Here is an 18,651-nt window from a genome sequence, read left to right on the forward strand (position 1 = left end):
GACAGAGTTGGGCCTCAGTGAAAGGTGGAGAGGTGGGCTGGGGTAAGAATACCCTCTCCACAATTGTTTGTATTATTTGGACAGAGTATTCCTAAGAGCCTTAGTAAGACTATGCATCTAAATAGCTTTAGAGAACTTTAAAAAACCACTCTTATAGGGCTCCTTTGCCTCAATCAAAAGTGACCCTATAGTCTGAAAAAAAAAAAAAAATTAAGCTTCCCGGCCTGAGGATTTTCCCATTCTCCTCCTACACTAAGGCCAGTAAGTGGAGGAGAGGTTCCTGTTTCCTCAGCACTAAGATTTAGCTTTCGCATACCACCAGGCCACCTGCCTCCGGTAAAAGACTTTCTTTTGATGGAATCTAGAAGGGCTACAAAGACTGGATCGTTGTGGCCATATAGAGGGAAGCAGAATCTGTCTGAGCTGTGAGAGGTTTTAAGTTAACAGCTGTCTCTACCACCCTGCTTCCTGACTCTGATAATGGTTGTAAAGACTGCTGTCTTCCTCTGGCAGTGGTGCCAGAGAGAACAGGATATGTACGAATGTGATACTCTTATGTTTAATAAAAACTAACTTTAAATATGGGAGCAAGTAAAAACAAAAAACAAAAACCACTCTTATGTACATATAATTATGTTATTCTGTTTTCGTCTGATATTCAATGTTGATCAGTTAATATATTTATCTACATATATATATCTATCTACATATATATATCTACATATATATATATATGCATTAGTATCCAGTTCATATGCATTATTTTACATTGTTTTTCTCATTAGCCATAAACTTATTTGCCTATATCCACACATTATACATTTCCCATTCTGCTGTGTTACAGTCTGCATAGGCATTTCTCTATTACTGAGCATATGAACTACTTTAAAATTTTTAAATCTAATTTTACAAATCCCAGCAGTCATCAGAGTCAGTAACATTTACATTAAATCTTTATGTAAATAATTATTTTTGTGACTATTTCTTCCCAGAACATGTTCTTGGCAATTATTAACGATACCTATTCTGAAGTGAAAGCTGATTATTCAATAGGCAGAAGGCCAGATTTTGAACTTGGTGAAATGATTAAAAAGGTATGTCTACTTCTTTTCCTATTTAGAATGCTAAGACAAATCTTGTTCACTTTTTACTCCTGTACTTTAAACCCCAAGCAGTGGTGGGTTTTTGGGTTGGGGGTGGGGTTGTTTTCTGTTTTGGTCCAGTCTTGCTCATATCTGTATTATGTCACTACCAGAGAAGTGAGATTTCTTTCTGGCTTTAAAAAGGTGGCCAAAATTATTTCAGTATATCAAATAGCAACTGAGCTGTTTACTAAACGCAAAGCTCTGTTGGGTTTTGTAATAAAACTCTCTCTTCCCTCCAAAAATTTCAATTTAGATGCTAGTAAATTTCTATAGACAATCTAAACTCAGAACTCCATGTGCCTTATCTTCCTCATTTTCCTGTTTCTGTTAATGGCAACAGGAACAGTCGCTCCAGGCTTAAAAGCCTTGAATTTTTTTACTCCCTTTGCCTCATATAGTTGGTTGCCACGGCCTGTGTGTAAAGTTCATCTATGCAGTTTTTGTTCACATTTGTGAAATCCAGGCCATGTTGAATTCTAACTGCCACCACCGGAGTGGGGCCCCTCAGTACTTTTCACCCAGCCTCCTGTGTAGGAACATCTTCTATAGCAACATCTTATGGCCCCTCTCCTGTGCCTATCCAGCTCTGATATCATTCCTCTACTCAAAATTCTTCAGTCTCTCTGGGCCTGTCAAAATAAGTCCAAATTCTTTACCCAAAGAATTGGGTGGATGCTTCTACTCAACAGCACTGCGTCCCAGCTAGTGTTTTGAGCACTGTGCTGTTTAAATTTTTTTTAAACGTTTATTCATTTTTGAGAGACAGAGACAGAGTGCAAGCAGGGGTGGGGCAGAGAGAGAGGGACACACAGAATCCAAAGCAGGCTCCAGGCTCTGAGCTGTCAGCAGAGAGCCCAATGCGGGGCTCAAACTCACAAACCGTGAGATCCTGACCTGAGCGACGTCCGACCCTTAACTGACTGAGCCACCCACGCACCCACACAGTGTTGTTTACCATCACTGGCTCTCCCCTCTGGGCCTCTGCTCAGGTCACCTGCTGCCCCCAGCAACGTTCCCTCCATTCCCTCGCTGACATACTATTTTCCCTGACAGTGGTATCGCCCCTGTCCTCTCAACACCTACCTCACTTGCGTGGTTAGTAGTCACAGGTGTACAATCTCGCCCATCTCTGCACATCCATGGCTCTAACCACATAACTTCACACAGAAAAAGTCCTAATGGCCATGAGGCTAGTGGAGTTTCAAAACTCGGTCCAACAACGTATCTGTAAATGGAAACCATTAATATGTCCCCCAGTGAGCTTAATTGTAGGTTTTTTCATCTTTTATCTCATTATGATGTTGGTTATGTGCATTAAAGTGTTTACATCATTAAATGCAATACATGTTAATAAAACTTTTTAAAGATTTTTTTTTCAAGTTCGAGTGTGATGCCCACAAGAGAACCCCTTTCTCTTTCTCACCAGTAGGCAGAAAACATAAGTGGTGACAAAGTGAAAGAAATCATAGCATTCCCTCCATATTTCTTTTAAAGTTTATTTATTTTGAGAGAGAGAGAGTGCGCACGCATGAGTAGGGGAGGGACGGAGAGGGAGGGGACAGAGAATCCCAAGCTGGCTCTGTGCTGTCAGCGCAGAGCCCAGCATGGGGTTTCAAACTCACCAACCATGAGATCATGACCTGAGCTGAAATCAAGAGACAGGAGCTTAAACCAACTGAGCCACCCAGGTGCCCCGCCTCCACATTTCTTTAGGGGAGTAGTCCCTAGCGACAAGCATTCCATATTTCTTTTACCTTGATCAAAATTAATACAGGATGGGGCGCCTGGGTGGCTCAGTCAGTTGAGCGTCCGACTTCGGCTCAGGTCATGATCTCACAGCTCATGAGTTCGAGCCCCACGTCAGGCTCTATGCTAACAGCTCAGAGACTGGAGCCTGCTTCGAATTCTGTCTCTCCCCCTCTCTCTGCCCCTAACCCACTCACATTCTGTCTCTGTCTCTCTCAAAAATAAACATTAAAAATTTTTTTAATTAATACAGGATGTATTTTTGATGAACTTTTAAACTATTTTTAATTATGTCCAGAGTTACAACAATGCTCTTGAAAAACTTAGACTAAAGAAACCTCAAAAGGATGAAGACGATAAAGGGTAAGATGGCTTAAAATTTTGCCATTTAAAACTGTATATTATATGAGAAACTTGCAGTGAGAGTAAGGTTTTGATTGTAAAACAGCCACCATCCCAAGTGCTTATTCTAAATACGTTGTCAATACATCATCCACTAGGGCCTCCTAATTCTGAGAGCGCCAGGAGGCTCCAAGCTAAGCTAATGAAAAATGAATATAAAGCGTGTTGTGCCACTCAGAAAGAACTTTAACAGAAAGCTGAACAGGAGAATAAAGTCCCCCTGAGAAGGGAGGAAAAACTGTTAGTCTACATTAAGTGCATTCACTTAGCTATGAAAATAAAAACATTTTTACACAGAATATTTAAGGATACACTTACATTTATTTATTCAATCACTTTGGTGTCCAAATGCTTCCCAAACCCAGACCTCTGGCAGTGGCACAGACTGTAAACATTATTTTATAGCTAGAGATGTGACACTCTGGAGACTTTCTATTAATGACACTTTCCAAATAATGAGTGTTATCAGAAAGACCAGAAATGCAATTATCATCCTTACTATAGAGCTGATCATACTTTATTTTCCCTTTCTACTGTCATAGGTCTCTGATCTTTATTTTATTTTACATTCTTAGTATGAAAGGCGATTTGGCTGAGCAAGCCAGAAGAGAAGGCTTTGATGAAAATGTAAGATTTTAACTTTCTCGTAAAGATAGCTTTATTAGAAATGTGCTTACAAAAAAAAAATTCTGATTAAGAATTGAAATTATTTGCTTTCTTTACAGCACTAATTACCAACTCTGAAAATTTCTCCGCGAATCTAGCTGTTGTTGTTTATAACAAATTATTTCAATTCTACATGCTACCTCTTTTTTTTTAATGTTTATTTATTTTTGAGAAAGAGAGAGATATGAGGTTGGGCGGTGGGGGGGGGGGGTTGGGGGGCGGGAAGGAGACACAGAATCCGAAGCAGGCTCCAGGCTCTGAGTTATCAGCACAGAGCCCAATGCAGGGCTTGAACTCATGAACCACAAGATCATGACCTGACCCAAAGTTGGCCACTTAACCGACTGAGCCACCCAGGCACCCCTATGTGCTACTTCTTTTATTGGTGCTCTCAGCCAGATACTCTGGTCCTACATTTGTACAGTCACTGTGGGATTATCGCGCAGGGTTTAGTGAGTATACTCTTTGGAGATGATAATTTTTCTCTTGTAATCATCATTCATGTTTTATACAGTTGAACCTTGAACAATGCAGGGGTTATGTTTACAGTACAGGAAAAAAATCCATGTATAAGTAGACCCACACAGTTCAAACTTGTGTTGCTCAAGGACCATGTTTTTGAACAACACAGGTTTGAACTTCACAAGTCCACTTATATGTGAGGTTTTTTTTCAATAAATATGGTACAGTACTTCCTGTGAGTGTATTTTCTCTGCCTTATGTTTTTTCTCAGTAACATTTTGTTTTCTCTAGCTCACTCTACTGTAACAACATAGTATATAATATATATACAGAATATGTTTTAATCGACTATTTATGGGATCAGTTAAGACTTCAATCAATGGTAGGCTATTAGTTGTTAAGTTTTTAGGGAGTCAAAAGTTACACATGCATTTTCACCTGCACTGGGGTCAGCACCCCTGACCCCTGCATTGTGCAGGTGTCAGCTGTACATACATTGGAGTGAGGTTTCTCATTGTGAGATAAGAGAGTTACCAAAGGGAAAGGTTGAGGGTTAAAATGAACCTTGTGGTGTTGGATTAGAATTACAGGTGTGTGTGTCTGTGTGTGTGTGTGTGTGTGTGTGTGTGTGTGTGTGTTCTATAGCTCTATCTGTCCACTGAGAAATCTAGAAGTAAATCTAGATCTTGGTTTCCAAATACCATTCTCTTCTAAAAGGAATGAGGGCCCCTTGGAGATACGGTTAATTCTAGGGTTGGAAGATACAACATGAATCTATAATATCTTGTTGAGCCAGAAAGTGAAAGTGCTGTAAGAATAATGAAGATCTGTTCAAAGCACACAAGAGTCAGGTTTGAGGGGCTCCCACTGGCCAAATCTGGAAATATTTAAGCGCTATAATGAATAATAATGTATAGCCCATTGAATAACAAAGGATTCCATGAGTTCATACTCATCTAAACATATACATGGATAAAAATCGGAGGAAGAATGAAACTTTTCCATACCTCTCCACAAAATACATATTATTTAACCAAAAGAAAAAGAATATGTCAGGGTGGAGGAATCTGGCAGATACTGCCTTAATCAGTATGGGGAAAAACTAAAACCATACACCAGCCAGTAAGATGCTAAGAGAGAGCAGCATCACTTCTGTACCATTTCTGCCAAAAATGTAGAACATGACAAAATATCACACAAAACTGAGGGACGTTCTGCAAGATAACTGGCTTGTATTCTTTAAAAGTGTCATGGTCTGGCACAAAAACAGACACATAGACCAATGGAATAGAATAGAAACTCCAGAACTAGACCCACAAACGTATGGCCAACTCATCTTTGACAAAGCAGGAAAGAACATCCAATGGAAAAAAGACAGCCTCTTTAACAAATGGTGCTGGGAGAACTGGACAGCAACATGCAGAAGGTGGAAACTAGACCACTTTCTCACACCATTCACAAAAATAAACTCAAAATGGATAAAGGACCTAAATGTGAGACAGGAAACCATCAAAACCTTAGAGGAGAAAGCAGGAAAAGACCTCTCTGACCTCAGCCGTAGCAATCTCTTACTCGACACATCCCCAAAGGCAAGGGAATTAAAAGCAAAAGTGAATTACTGGGACCTTATGAAGATAAAAAGCTTCTGCACAGCCAAGGAAACAACCAACAAAACTAAAAGGCAACCAACGGAATGGGAAAAGATATTCGCAAATGACATATCGGACAAAGGGCTAGTATCCAAAATCTATAAAGAGCTCACCAAACTCCACACCCGAAAAACAAATAACCCAGTGAAGAAATGGGCAGAAAACATGAATAGACACTTCTCTAAAGAAGACATCCGGATGGCCAACAGGCACATGAAAAGATGTTCAGCGTCGCTCCTTATCAGGGAAATACAAATCAAAACCATCACCTCACGCCAGTCAGAGTGGCCAAAATGAACAAATCAGGAGACTATAGATGCTGGAGAGGATGTGGAGAAACGGGAACCCTCTTGCACTGTTGGTGGGAATGCAAAGTGGTGCAGCCGCTCTGGAAAGCAGTGTGGAGGTTCCTCAGAAAATTAAAAATAGACCTACCCTATGACCCAGCAATAGCACTGCTAGGAATTTATCCAAGGGATACAGGAGTACTGATGCATAGGGCCACTTGTACCCCAATGTTCATAGCAGCACTCTCAACAATAGCCAAATTATGGAAAGAGCCTAAATGTCCATCAGCTGATGAATGGATAAAGAAATTGTGGTTGATATACACAATGGAATTCTACGTGGCAATGAGAAAAAATGAAATATGGCCTTTGGTAGCAACGTGGATGGAACTGGAGAGTGTGATGCTAAGTGAAATAAGCCATACAGAGAAAGACAGATACCATATGGTTTCACTCTTATGTGTATCCTGAGAAACTTAACAGGAACCCATGGGGGAGGGGAAGGAAAAAAAAAAAAAAAAGAGGTTAGAGTGTGAGAGAGCCAAAGCATAAGAGACTGTTAAAAACTGAGAACAAACTGAGGGTTGATGGGGGGTGGGAGGGAGGAGAGGGTGGGTGATGGGTATTGAGGAGGGCACCTTTTGGGATGAGCACTGGGTGTTGTATGGAAACCAATTTGTCAATAAATTTCATATTAAAAAAATAAAAATACAAAAAAATAAAATACAAAAAAAAAAAAGTGTCATGGTCAACATGACAAGCCACGGTAAAGCAGAGGAACGATACCAGAATGAATGAGATTAAAAGACAGACAAGTAAATACAGTGCCTAATCCTGGACAAGTGGCAAATTTGAATGGGGGGACTCAGCATTAGAAGATAATCATCTATTAGTATCAATCTTCTGACTCTGATGGTTGTGCTGCGACTATAAAGGAAAACGTCCTTGTAAGCAGGAAATACACATTGGTGTGATCAGGGACACTGGGGCATTCATGTTGGCAACTTCAAATACTTCAAAGGAAAGAAAAAGTTTTTGTAACTTTCCCCTAATTTTGAGATTCTTTTAAAAACAAAATTATAATTCAGTAAACCATTTCTGAAACAAAAGATGATGTAAATTGAAAGACATACTGTGTACCTGTGGGAAATCACCTCGAATGAACGTGAGACTCATCCAGGTAAAATCTGGACTTCCAAGGGGTGCCTGGGTGGCTCAGTCAGTTAAGCGTCCGACTTCAGCTCAGGTCACGATCTCGCGGTCCGTGAGTTCGAGCCTCGCGTTGGGTTCTGGGCTGACTGCTCAGAGCCTGGAGCCTATTTCAGATTCTGTGTCTCCCTCTCTCTCTGCCCTTCCCCCATTCATGCTCTGTCTCTCTCTGTCTCAAAAATAAATAAACGTTAAAAAAAAAAATCTGGACTTGCAAGAAAAGGAAAACCAGGTTAGCATGACAACATTCAACACCATACGTCAACAGAACCGTACCCACAATACATGCAAGGAAAGAAAATGTAAGCCAAGCATATTTATTTGGAGCACAACTGTGTTTCCAGTGTACAGGCTCAAAGAGTTTTCAACGTGCAAGAACTCAGAATAATGTTGTATTCCTGAGGGTTCTATGAGAATATCAGTTTCAGCCAACCAAAAGATGATCGGAGAAATTTTGCAAAAAGGAAGAAGGGAGAGAGAAGGTATAAAGTAGAAAACATTGATGGAGTGGTTCATATATAAAAGCTCAAAGTTGGGGCACCTGGGTGGCTCAGTCGGTTAGGCGGCTGACTTCCACTCAGGTCACGATCTCTCGGTCTGTGAGTTCGAGCCCCGTGTGGGGCTCTGTGCTGACAGCTCAGAGCCTGGAGCCTGTTTCGGATTCTGTGTCTCCCTCTCTCTGACCCTCCCCCGTTCATGCTCTGTCTCTCCCTGTCTCAAAAGTAAATAAAAACTTTAAAAAAAAATAAAAAATAAAAAAAAATAAAAGCTCAAAGTTAAAGAATTCATGTAGGAGCGCCTGGGTGGCTCAATCAGTTAAGCATCTGACTCTTGATTTCAGCTCAGGTCATGATCTCATGATCATGAGACAGAGACCCACATGGGGCTCCCCAGTGAGTGTGGAGCCTACTTGAGATTCTCCATCTCCCTCTCTCTCTCTCTGCCCTGCCCTTGCTCACACTCTTTCTCTATCTCAAAATAAATAAAATTTTTAAAAAGAGAATTATCATTTAGAGTTAATAACCAATAAGAATAAATTTTAGCATATTTAAAAATACTTTAATAAACAATAAGATACTATTTCATGGACTTTAAAACATATTTTCTTTTCACATTTTAACATCTCTAAAAATCAAGATATGCCTTATGGTTGATAGTGTATCACACTGTAATTGGCAGCCTTTCTTTCCTAAGTGGTACATAAATAATGGTGTGTCTAACAGTAGACTCCATCTCTCAGATACAACGAAATGTGGTAATAAGATTTAAATATAGTTGGGACTATAAGCTAATTTTCTTGTTGAATTTGATTCCTAGTTGAGGGAACCAAAGTAGGAAAAAGAGGACTCGGGTAGTATTAAAAAAAAAAAAAAGAAAGAAAGAATAAAAACAAACCATGAAAACAAAAATATGTACATTCCTAAGGGCAGAATAATCAAAACAAAAATGAAAATAAAATATAACACATGGTAAAAAATTTAAAATGTAACATAAAACGGTATGATGTAACTGTGACCAGGTATGTCTGACATATCAGTAAAAGCAACTAAGCTTAATTTACTTAAAAAGAAAAACATTTTCAGATTGAATCACAAAGCAACACCCAGTTCTATGCTATATCCTAAAATATATACGTAAAACAAAGTGACTCAAAGAAATTCAATATAAAACATAGGCAAAGGTCTACATAGGCAAGCAAAAGATGGGGTGCGCCTGGGTGGCTCAGTCAGTTAAGCATCCAGCTGTGGCTCAGGTCATGATCTCAGAGTTTGTAAGTTCAAGCCCCGTGTTGGGCTCTGTACTAACAGCTCAGAGCCTGGAGCCTGCTTTGGATTCTGTGTCTCCCTCTGTCTCTCTACCCCTCCCCCGCCCATGCTCTCTCTGTCTCTTAAAAATAAACATTAAAAAATTTTTTTAATAGACAAGCAAAAGATATCGGAGGACACAACTGAATATAAGTAGAGGCAGAATCCTAGAAATAAAGCTGTAAATGAGATGAAGGCCACTTTATAATGATAACATCAATTTTAATAGTTACGGTTATCCATGCACCAAATAATATAGCATCAACTTCCATAAGGTATGGACTACTAAACTTACAAAAGGAGAAATAGGGGCATCTGGGTGGCTCAGTTGGTTGAGCATTTGACTCCTGGTTTCGGCTGAGGTCATGATCTCATGATTTGTGAAACTGAGCCTACCTACGTAGGGCTCTACACGGGCAGCAAAGAGGCTGCATGGGATTCTCTCTCTCCCTGCCCCTCCCCCTACTCAACACACTCTTTCTCTCTTAAAAATTCTCTTAAAAAAAGAATTATTTTTTAAATAAAGGGATAAATAAGGAAAAATAAGAGGATAAAACTCAAACAATGAAATGAATAAGGTGATCCTACAGTTATATATATTAAACTCTGTAAGAATATACATCTGCTTTTTAAAAACCCATTCATGAAAAATGATCACATACTGGAGCACAAACAACCTCAATAAATTCCAATAAATTAACCAACTGGTTAATACAGAAAAAAATGATCTGAAAGCAACATAATAAAAATGTTCTAAGAAAATCAGAAAATAAAAACATTACTTAACCAAGATTTTAAACTATTAATTCTTGAATCAAATGGGAACTACCAAATGAAACTGTAGAATTCTGATAAAAACAATAAAAACAGTATATAGGAGAATCTATGAGATTAAAGTCAAATGCCAGAGGAAAATCAGTAGCCTTAAATTTATCAACAAAAACCAAGACTGAAAAGAAATTGATTTTAGCATGTAACTCAAAAAGTTGGAAAAGAACAATAGGAAAACAACAAATAAGAAATAAAGATAAAAACAGAACTAGTGAGTGGCAAACACAAAGCTGTATAAATGAATAAAAAGGCTGGTTCCTTGAAAAGATCCGTCGGGGGGAAAAAAATAAATCAGTGGAAAGAAACCATTAGCCAACAAATGGAATAAAGGAGAGAAAGCATAAACATACAAAGAAGTTACAATGGGAGAAATAATGAAGAAATAAGGAATTTAAAAAAATATCAATGAGGGGCACCTGAGTGACTCACTTGGTTGAGTATCTGACTCTTGACTTCAGCTCAGGTCATGATCTTTGGGGGTTCAAGCCCCACATTGGGCTCTGCACTGACAGCATGGAGCCTGCTTGGGAGTCTCCCTCTCCCTCTATTTGCCCCTCTCCCATTCACACACTCTCTCTCACTTTCTCTTAAAATTAATTTTTAAAATATCACTGAAAGAAATTGAAGAAGACACAAACAAATGGAAAGGTATTCCAGGCTCATGGATTAGCAGAATTAGTATTGTTAAAATGTTCATACTACCCAGAGCCAATGTACAGATTCAACGCAATGCCTCACAAAACTCCAATGGCATTTTGCACAGAAATAGAACAAAAAGTCCTAACATATGCATGGAACCGCAAAAGACCCCAAATAGCCAAAGCAGCCTTGGGAAAGAATAACTGAAGAAAGAAGAAACTTGGAGGCATAACACACCCTGATTTCAACGTTGTTTTTTTTTTTTTATTTTTTTATTTTTTTATTTTTGGGACAGAGAGAGACAGAGCATGAGCGGGGGAGGGGCAGAGAGAGAGGGAGACACAGCATCGGAAACAGGCTCCAGGCTCCGAGCCGTCAGCCCAGAGCCTGACGCGGGGCTCGAACTCCCGGACCGCGAGATTGTGACCTGGCTGAAGTCGGCCGCTTAACCGACTGCGCCACCCAGGAGCCCCAACACACCCTGATTTCAAACTATATTACAAAACTATAGCAATCCAAATAATATGGTATTAGCATAAAAAGAGACACAGAAACCAATGGAATAAAATAGTCTGGAAATAAACCTTCCCACATATGGCCAATTAATTTATGACAAAAGATCCAAGAACATACAATGGGAAAGGGATAGTCTCTGCAATAAATGCTGCTGGGGAAACTAGAGAGCCACATGCAAAAGAGCAAAACTGGACCAGGATCTTCCATATAATTTACAAAAAATTGCACAAAATGGATTAAATACTTGAACATGAACACCCAAAACGATAAAACGCTTAAAAGAAAACTTAGGCAGTATGTTCCTTGTCCTCAGTCTCAGCAATGATTTTTTGGATCTGACACCAAAACCAAAGGCAGCATAAGCAAAAATACAACAAATTGGAATACATAAAGCTGGAAAGCTTCTGTACAGCAAAGTAAACAACAAAATAAAAAGGCAACATAGTGAATAGAAGAAAATATTTACAAATAATATATCTGATAAGGAATTAATATCCAAAATACATAAAGAACTCCTACAACTCAATAACAAACAAAAAAAACCACCAAACAATACCATAAAAAGTGAGCAGAGGATCTGAATTGACATTGTCCAAAGACATACAGATGGTCAACAGGTACATGAAAAGGTGCTCAACATCACTCACCAGGGAAATGCCAGTCAAAACCACGAGATATTACGTCACACCTGTTAAAATGGCTGTCATCAAAAAGACAAACAATAACAAGGGTTGGCAAGGATGTGGAGAAGAGGGAACCCTCTTGTACTGTTGGTGGGAATGAAAACTGGTGCAGCCACTGTGGAAAACAGTGTGGAGGGACCTCAAAAAAATGTAAATTACAACTAACATATGATTACCAGTAATTCCACTTTTGTTTTGAAGGGAACAAAAACTCTTAATTCAAAAACATATCCACACCCCCATTTTCACTGCAGCATTGTTTAGAGTAGCCAAGACATGGAAATAACCCAAGTGTCCATCAATGGATAAAGAAATTGTGTGTGTGTGTGTGTGTGTGTGTGTGTGTGTGTGTGTGTGTGTAAACTCAGCCATTAAAGGAAATCCTGGGGTGCCTGAGTGGCTCAGTCAGTTAAGCATCCAGCTTCAGCTCAGGTCATCTCATGATTCATGAATTCAAGCCCTGCATCAGGCTCTGGGCTGACAGCTCAGAGCCTGGTGCCTGCTTAAGATTCTGTGTCTCCCTCTTTCTCTGCCCCTCCCCTGCTTATGCTCTGTCCCTCTCTCTCAAAAATAAATAAGCATTTAAAAAATTATTAAAAAAGAAAATCCTGACATGTGCAACAATATGGATAGATTTTGGTAGCATTATGTTAAGTGAAATAAGTTAGAGAAAGACAAATACTGTATGATCTCACTTATATGTGGAATCTAAAAACAACAAAAACAAAAAATGAACTCATAAACAGAACAGATTGGTAGTCGCCAAGAAACGGAGTAGGGGTGAGTAAAATGGGTAAAGGTGATCAAAAGGTACAAACTTATAATTATAAAATAAGTAAGTTCTGGGGATGTAATGTATAGATGATGACTACAGTTAACAATACTGTATTGTATATTTGAAAGTTGCTAAGAGAGTAGATCTTAAAGTTCTCATCATAAAAAAAAAACTATTAACTGTGTAGTGATGAAGGTTGACTAATAATTACACTTACTATAGTGATTTCACAAAATATACATATATGAAATTATGTTGTACACCTGAAAAAATCACTAAGAGACTTTTTTGTATAACTTTATGGAAATAATATTTGAAAAACTGAAAGCAGTGGGTAATTTTTCTCTGAAAATAAATTTATCAAAACTGATCCCAGAAAAGATTTTTAAAAACCTAAACAAATCCACTCTGTAGAAGAAATAAGGTCATGAAAGAGCTACCTGAAAAATAAATGAGGCCCCACAAATAAATTGTATCATATTTGTAAGGAACAAATAGTTTCAAACTATTCAAACTGTTCCAGAGAAAAAAGAAAATGGACAACTGTCAAATTATTTTTATAAAATGGCTATATAGTCATCATGTAAAATGACTATACACACACATACACATACCAGTTACAAATTTTGAAGTAAAAATCCTAAATAAAATAATAGCAACAGAATCGAACAGAACACAATAATATAACATGATTCAGTAGGGCTTACTCTAAGAATGGAAAGATGGTTTAAAATTGGGTAATCAACTAATTAACATAACTCATTCTATTAATAGATCCAAAAGGAAAGTTACATGATCATTTTCCACAGATGCTAGATATTTGGGAAGATTCAATATCTAATCTTAGGACAACAAAACAAAACAGGAATCAATGAACACTTCCTTGATATGATAAAAACATTTATCTCACCCTCCCCCCCACCAAAAAACATATCTATCTCACCCCTAAGCTAGTACCTTACTTAACAGAGAAACAATGACATGTCAGGGACAAGGGACAAGAAAGGATGTACTGGAGGGATCAGCCAAAACAATTAAGAGAGATAAATTAGAAATGTTAAGAATTGAAAGGGAAGAGATATAAATAAACTACTTCTATTTGACTTGCGATTCTCTTAAAGCTTCCTAGGTCTGCCAACTAGGTATTCAAGTTTCCTAGGTATGCAAGTACCAGAATTCAATACAGCATTAGGAAAAAAATAATCTAAGTAAATGCAATTATGCAAACACCAACCAGTTCATTAAAAATTATAGAAGACTCTATAATAGCAACAAAGAAAATGCCCAGGAATTCATAAAAAGTGTTTAAAACCAAGAAATGGAAAAATTTTAAACATTCCTTAAAGACACAAAAATATACTTGATGAAATAAGAATATATACTGTGAGTCAGGACTTAGGAAAATGGAAACCACATTATATATTTCAAACAAGAAATTAACTACAGGGAAATGATTACATGGGGAATGGAAGGCAGAAAAAGTAAAAACCCGGATGCAACTCAGACTGTAGGAGGATGCTACCCCTCCCAAGGCTGAGGTTACAAAAGGTGAAGTTTTCTGAACCTTATCTTAGAGACTCAGCCTCCAGAGCTGTCTAGTGAGACCTCTGAGGGTAATCCCCATCCCACCCCTGCCACTGCTGTTTCTGAGTGTGATGGGCCTGGTTCTGGTTATGCCAAAGAGATCAGGAATGCCGCAGCCTGGAGCCAACCACTGCTGCTGGAGACAACTACTATTTGCAGAAACAATGGTGATAGATAAAAACCCAGACTCTCCTGCACCCCTCCATCCTCCACGAAGGCAGAACCTAACAAGCCAGTGTAGCAAAAGCCTGAGGAATGAGGTTAGTAAAACCTGAGACCCAGCATCAGAGTTTAAGAAGGTGTTTTGAGGGGTGCCTGGGTGGCGCAGTCGGTTAAGCATTCCACTTTGGCTCAGGTCATGATCTCGCCATTTCTGAGTTCGGGCCCTGCGTCAGGCTCTGTGCTCACAGCTCTGAGCCCAGAGCCTGTTTCAGATTCTGTGTCTCCCTCTCTCTTTCTGCCCCTCCCCCACTCATGCGCACACGCTCTCTCTCAAAAATAAATAAAAATATTAAAAAAAAAAAAGAAGGCAAATTTTGAGTTGAGAGAGATCAAATAATAGTCCAGCTCATCCTTTCGGCTTTTAGTACACATGTGTGAACTTCTATAAAACGATAATAACTATTTTTCAAGTTTCCATTGAATAAGTTGGAATTATCCTTTATACAAATGAAGGCACTTTTCTCCTCTCCCCCAAAAGGGAAAAGCACAGTCCCAACAGTAACTGTATCTCTCTCTGAGTGATATTAAGACCTTTTCTACTGATATTACAATTCCTTAAGAACTTAATGTTCAAACTACTATTTATGGATTTATTTAAATTAAGTAAACTCTACCCTAATATAGGGGCCCAAACTCACAACCCTGAAATCAAGAGCTGCATGCTCTGCTGAGACAGCCAGGCGCCCCTCAACTACACAGTCTATTTTTGTTCATAAGAGTATCAGGAGGCATCCCCCAGAGAATTCCCTGGGTTCCAAATACAGCCTCTCTGAGCCCATTCTGTAGCAGCAGCCAATTTTTCCTTGGCAATTGGGATCAGTTACCTCAGTTAGTTGAGTAACCGCTTCTTTCCCTGCTGGTTCTGTAGCCTGAGGAATCCCAAAGGGCCGGGTGTTCATCTCATATTCTTAAAAGTCTGTTATGTCCCTTGCTGGAAATATGCTATCTCTGAGGGTCTGTTTCTTTGGAGTTCCCCTGCTACCAAGTACTCATTAGTTAGGGTCCAGTGGACTACACTAGGTAGTCCAAAAAGAGGGTATTTACCACAGAGAATTCCTTTCTGAGGTAGTAGAGGACTAGAAGAGCCAGTGTTTAACACTAAATTAATCCAGAGACAACAGTAAGAGACAGCTACCATCTACAGGAAGAGGTGAGGGTGTAAGGACCTTGGAACTTGGAGAAAATGCCCTTGAAGAGTCGGTGCTCTGCTTGTGAGGAAAAGCATCACTTTCCTGTGAATGTCAAGGCAGGCTTCACAGACGTAGTGATAGCTGAGATGGGTTTTCTGAAGGATGAGTCAAGTTTACTAGGCAGTCTGTTTAACCCAGACTACTTACACATCTACATTTTAATTAGGCCTGGTCATTTAGAAATAGTTGCAGGGCCTACCGCTTTATCACATTAAATTTATCGGTGACTGTGTGAAAACATAAATGCTATAATGTGGCCAAAATAAAAGTAGCAAGATTGAAAGCCATCCTTTCCTACTTCTGATATGTTGGTTTAACGATAGACACTGTCTGATAGAATAGTTTCTTTGACCAGAATAGCATACATTTATGCTTGTATGGACAAGGGCATCACCATCCTCTCTGAGGAAAGTAATCAGAATGCTTATAAAGGGATCAACTTAGTTACTTCACATTATTGCTGGAGCAGGACAGTATCAGATACTGGGAAGTCTCTGGATCATATCTGGGTGCAATGTCTCTTCTTTCCCTTTTTTTAGTGCTGCCCCTATTTTCCACAACATAACTTTTTTTTCCCCTAAAGTTGGGAAAATGTTATTTGGATGCTAAAAAGGAAGTGGGTGGTAGTGAGGACAAAACACAGGAAGGACTCTTCAGAAGCAGAGAAAAATGCAACAAGAATTCGCTGGTATGAGGAGCTTATTTTGGGGCCTGTGGACAGACTGGAATGCATATATTGATGCAGTAATCCCGAAAAAGGGACTAGGGACTGTTAGGTAAGACTGCAGGGGTCTGGCTGCGAAGCAGCTGGAAGAACATATACCCACAGATGTACTCTGAAATACATTTGCTTCATTAAACAACAAAAGTACAGAAAAGAACAGCTCAGCTTTGGCCAAGTGAAGAACAGAAAACCAGAAAAACTCAGCTGGAGAGGCACAGGGGAAGAGGCAGTGAAGAACAAGCTGAGGATTTTAATTAAAACACACACACACACACACACACACACACACACACACACACAGAAAAACCCACCGAAACAAGAGTGAACAGTACTAATACCAAGCCCTCTCAAGTGAATCTGCTGATGCACAGACTGAAAAAACCAGGAAGGGCAAAAGTCCAGTGGGGCTCAACATCACAGCTCTGGAGAGTAAACTACACAGTTTAAGATTCTCAATGCTGTGGGAATGCAAACTGGTGCAGCTACTCTGGAAAACAATATGGAGGTTCCTAAAAAAACTAAAAATAGAACTACCCTACGACCCAGCAATTGCACTATGAGGCATTTATCCACGGAATACAGGTGTGCTGTTTCGAAGGGACACATGCACCCCCATGTTTATAGCAGCACTATCCACAATAGCCAAAGTATGGAAAGAGCCCAAATGTCCATTGATGGATGAATGGATAAAGAAGATGTGGCGCGTGTATATATATATATATATATATATATATACACATATATATATGTGTGTGTGTGTATATATATATATATGTATATATATGTGTGTGTGTATATATATATACATATATATATACATATATATATAATGGAATATTACTGAGCAATCAAAAAGAATGAAATCTTGCCATTTGCAACTATGTGGATGGAAATGGAGGGTATTATGCTAAGTGAAATTAGTGAGATAAAGACAAAAATCATATGACTTCACTCATATGAGGACTTTAAAAGACAAAACTTATGAACATAAGGGAAGGGAAACAAAAATAATATAAAAACAGGGAGGGGGACAAAACAGAAGAGACTCATAAATATGGAAAACAAACTGAGGGTTACAGGAGGGGTTGTGGGAGGGGAGGTGGGCTAAATGGATAAGAGGCACTAAGGAATCTACTCCTGAAATCATTGTTGCACTATACGCTAACTAATTTGGATGCAAATTTTAAAAAATGAAAATTAAAAAAAAAAACCAACTCAAAAAAAAGTAAAAAAATAAAGTTACCCTGATAAAGAAAACAGAGAAAGACACTAAAAGAAAAAAAATGTACAGACCAACATATTTCATAAATGCAGATGCAAAAATCCTCAACAAAACATTGGCAAATTGAATTTAACAATAAAGCACTGTGACCAATGGGGTGTCTCTCAGGAAGGGAATGTTGAAAATCAATTAATGCAACTCACCATACCAATAGAATAAAAAGGAAAAGAACAAATAATAATTTATGTACCTTAAAAAAAAGCATTTCACCTAAGTCAACATTCAGCCATAACAGAAACTCTCAGCAAACTGTAGAAAAGAGATTTTACAAGACTTCATAAGGAGTATCTACAAAAAAAAAAAAAACAGAAACAAAACAAAACAAAAAAAACCCCAAAAACCTGTCAGCTATAAGCCTACATACTGATGACAAACTGAATGCTTTCTCCCTAAGATCAGCATCAAAGCAAGGACGTCTATTCTCACTATCTCTATTCCATCTTGTACTGGAGGTTTAACCAGTGCAATAAGACAAGAAAAAAAAATAAAGCCATTTAGATTAAAAAATAAAAAGATTCTCAATGCTGTGATGCTTGGGTACCAAAGACTTAAGATAGAGAAAAATTTAAAGGTGCAGCCTATGCTTGTCCTCTGACTTGACAGGAGATTCAAAGTGCAGAGCAGATGAAAAAGTGGAAAGAGAGGCTTGAGAAAAAGTATTATTCTTCAGAAATTCAAGATGACTACCAGCCTGTCACGCAACAAGAATTTCGAGAGTAAGTATTTGTTCTAACCAGGGCACTCTGGGATATCATGATATGGTGACTGGAGACATGAATTACATTATTTTCCCGAAATCAGAACCTTATTCTGAGATGCCACCCCCTTTTTTTT

At 38.7% G+C, this 18,651-nt stretch overlaps 1 protein-coding gene across 4 annotated transcripts in view; it reads left to right on the forward strand.

The window, feature by feature from the left end:
• PKD2L2 (polycystin 2 like 2, transient receptor potential cation channel) overlaps window positions 1-18,651 on the forward strand; it is a 42,142-nt gene that overhangs the window by 22,479 nt on the left and 1,012 nt on the right. For all 4 annotated transcript variants that reach the window (XM_047850644.1, XM_047850656.1, XM_047850636.1 and 1 more), the window contains 4 exons: window positions 993-1,094; window positions 3,190-3,254; window positions 3,869-3,920; window positions 18,421-18,533. In XM_047850644.1, the coding sequence (XP_047706600.1) occupies window positions 993-1,094; window positions 3,190-3,254; window positions 3,869-3,920; window positions 18,421-18,533 (332 nt within the window). The remainder of the gene's footprint in view (window positions 1-992; window positions 1,095-3,189; window positions 3,255-3,868; window positions 3,921-18,420; window positions 18,534-18,651) is intronic.

The sequence above is a fragment of the Prionailurus viverrinus genome, chromosome A1 (assembly GCF_022837055.1).
Source record: "Prionailurus viverrinus isolate Anna chromosome A1, UM_Priviv_1.0, whole genome shotgun sequence".
NCBI classification, from domain to species: domain Eukaryota; kingdom Metazoa; phylum Chordata; class Mammalia; order Carnivora; family Felidae; genus Prionailurus; species Prionailurus viverrinus.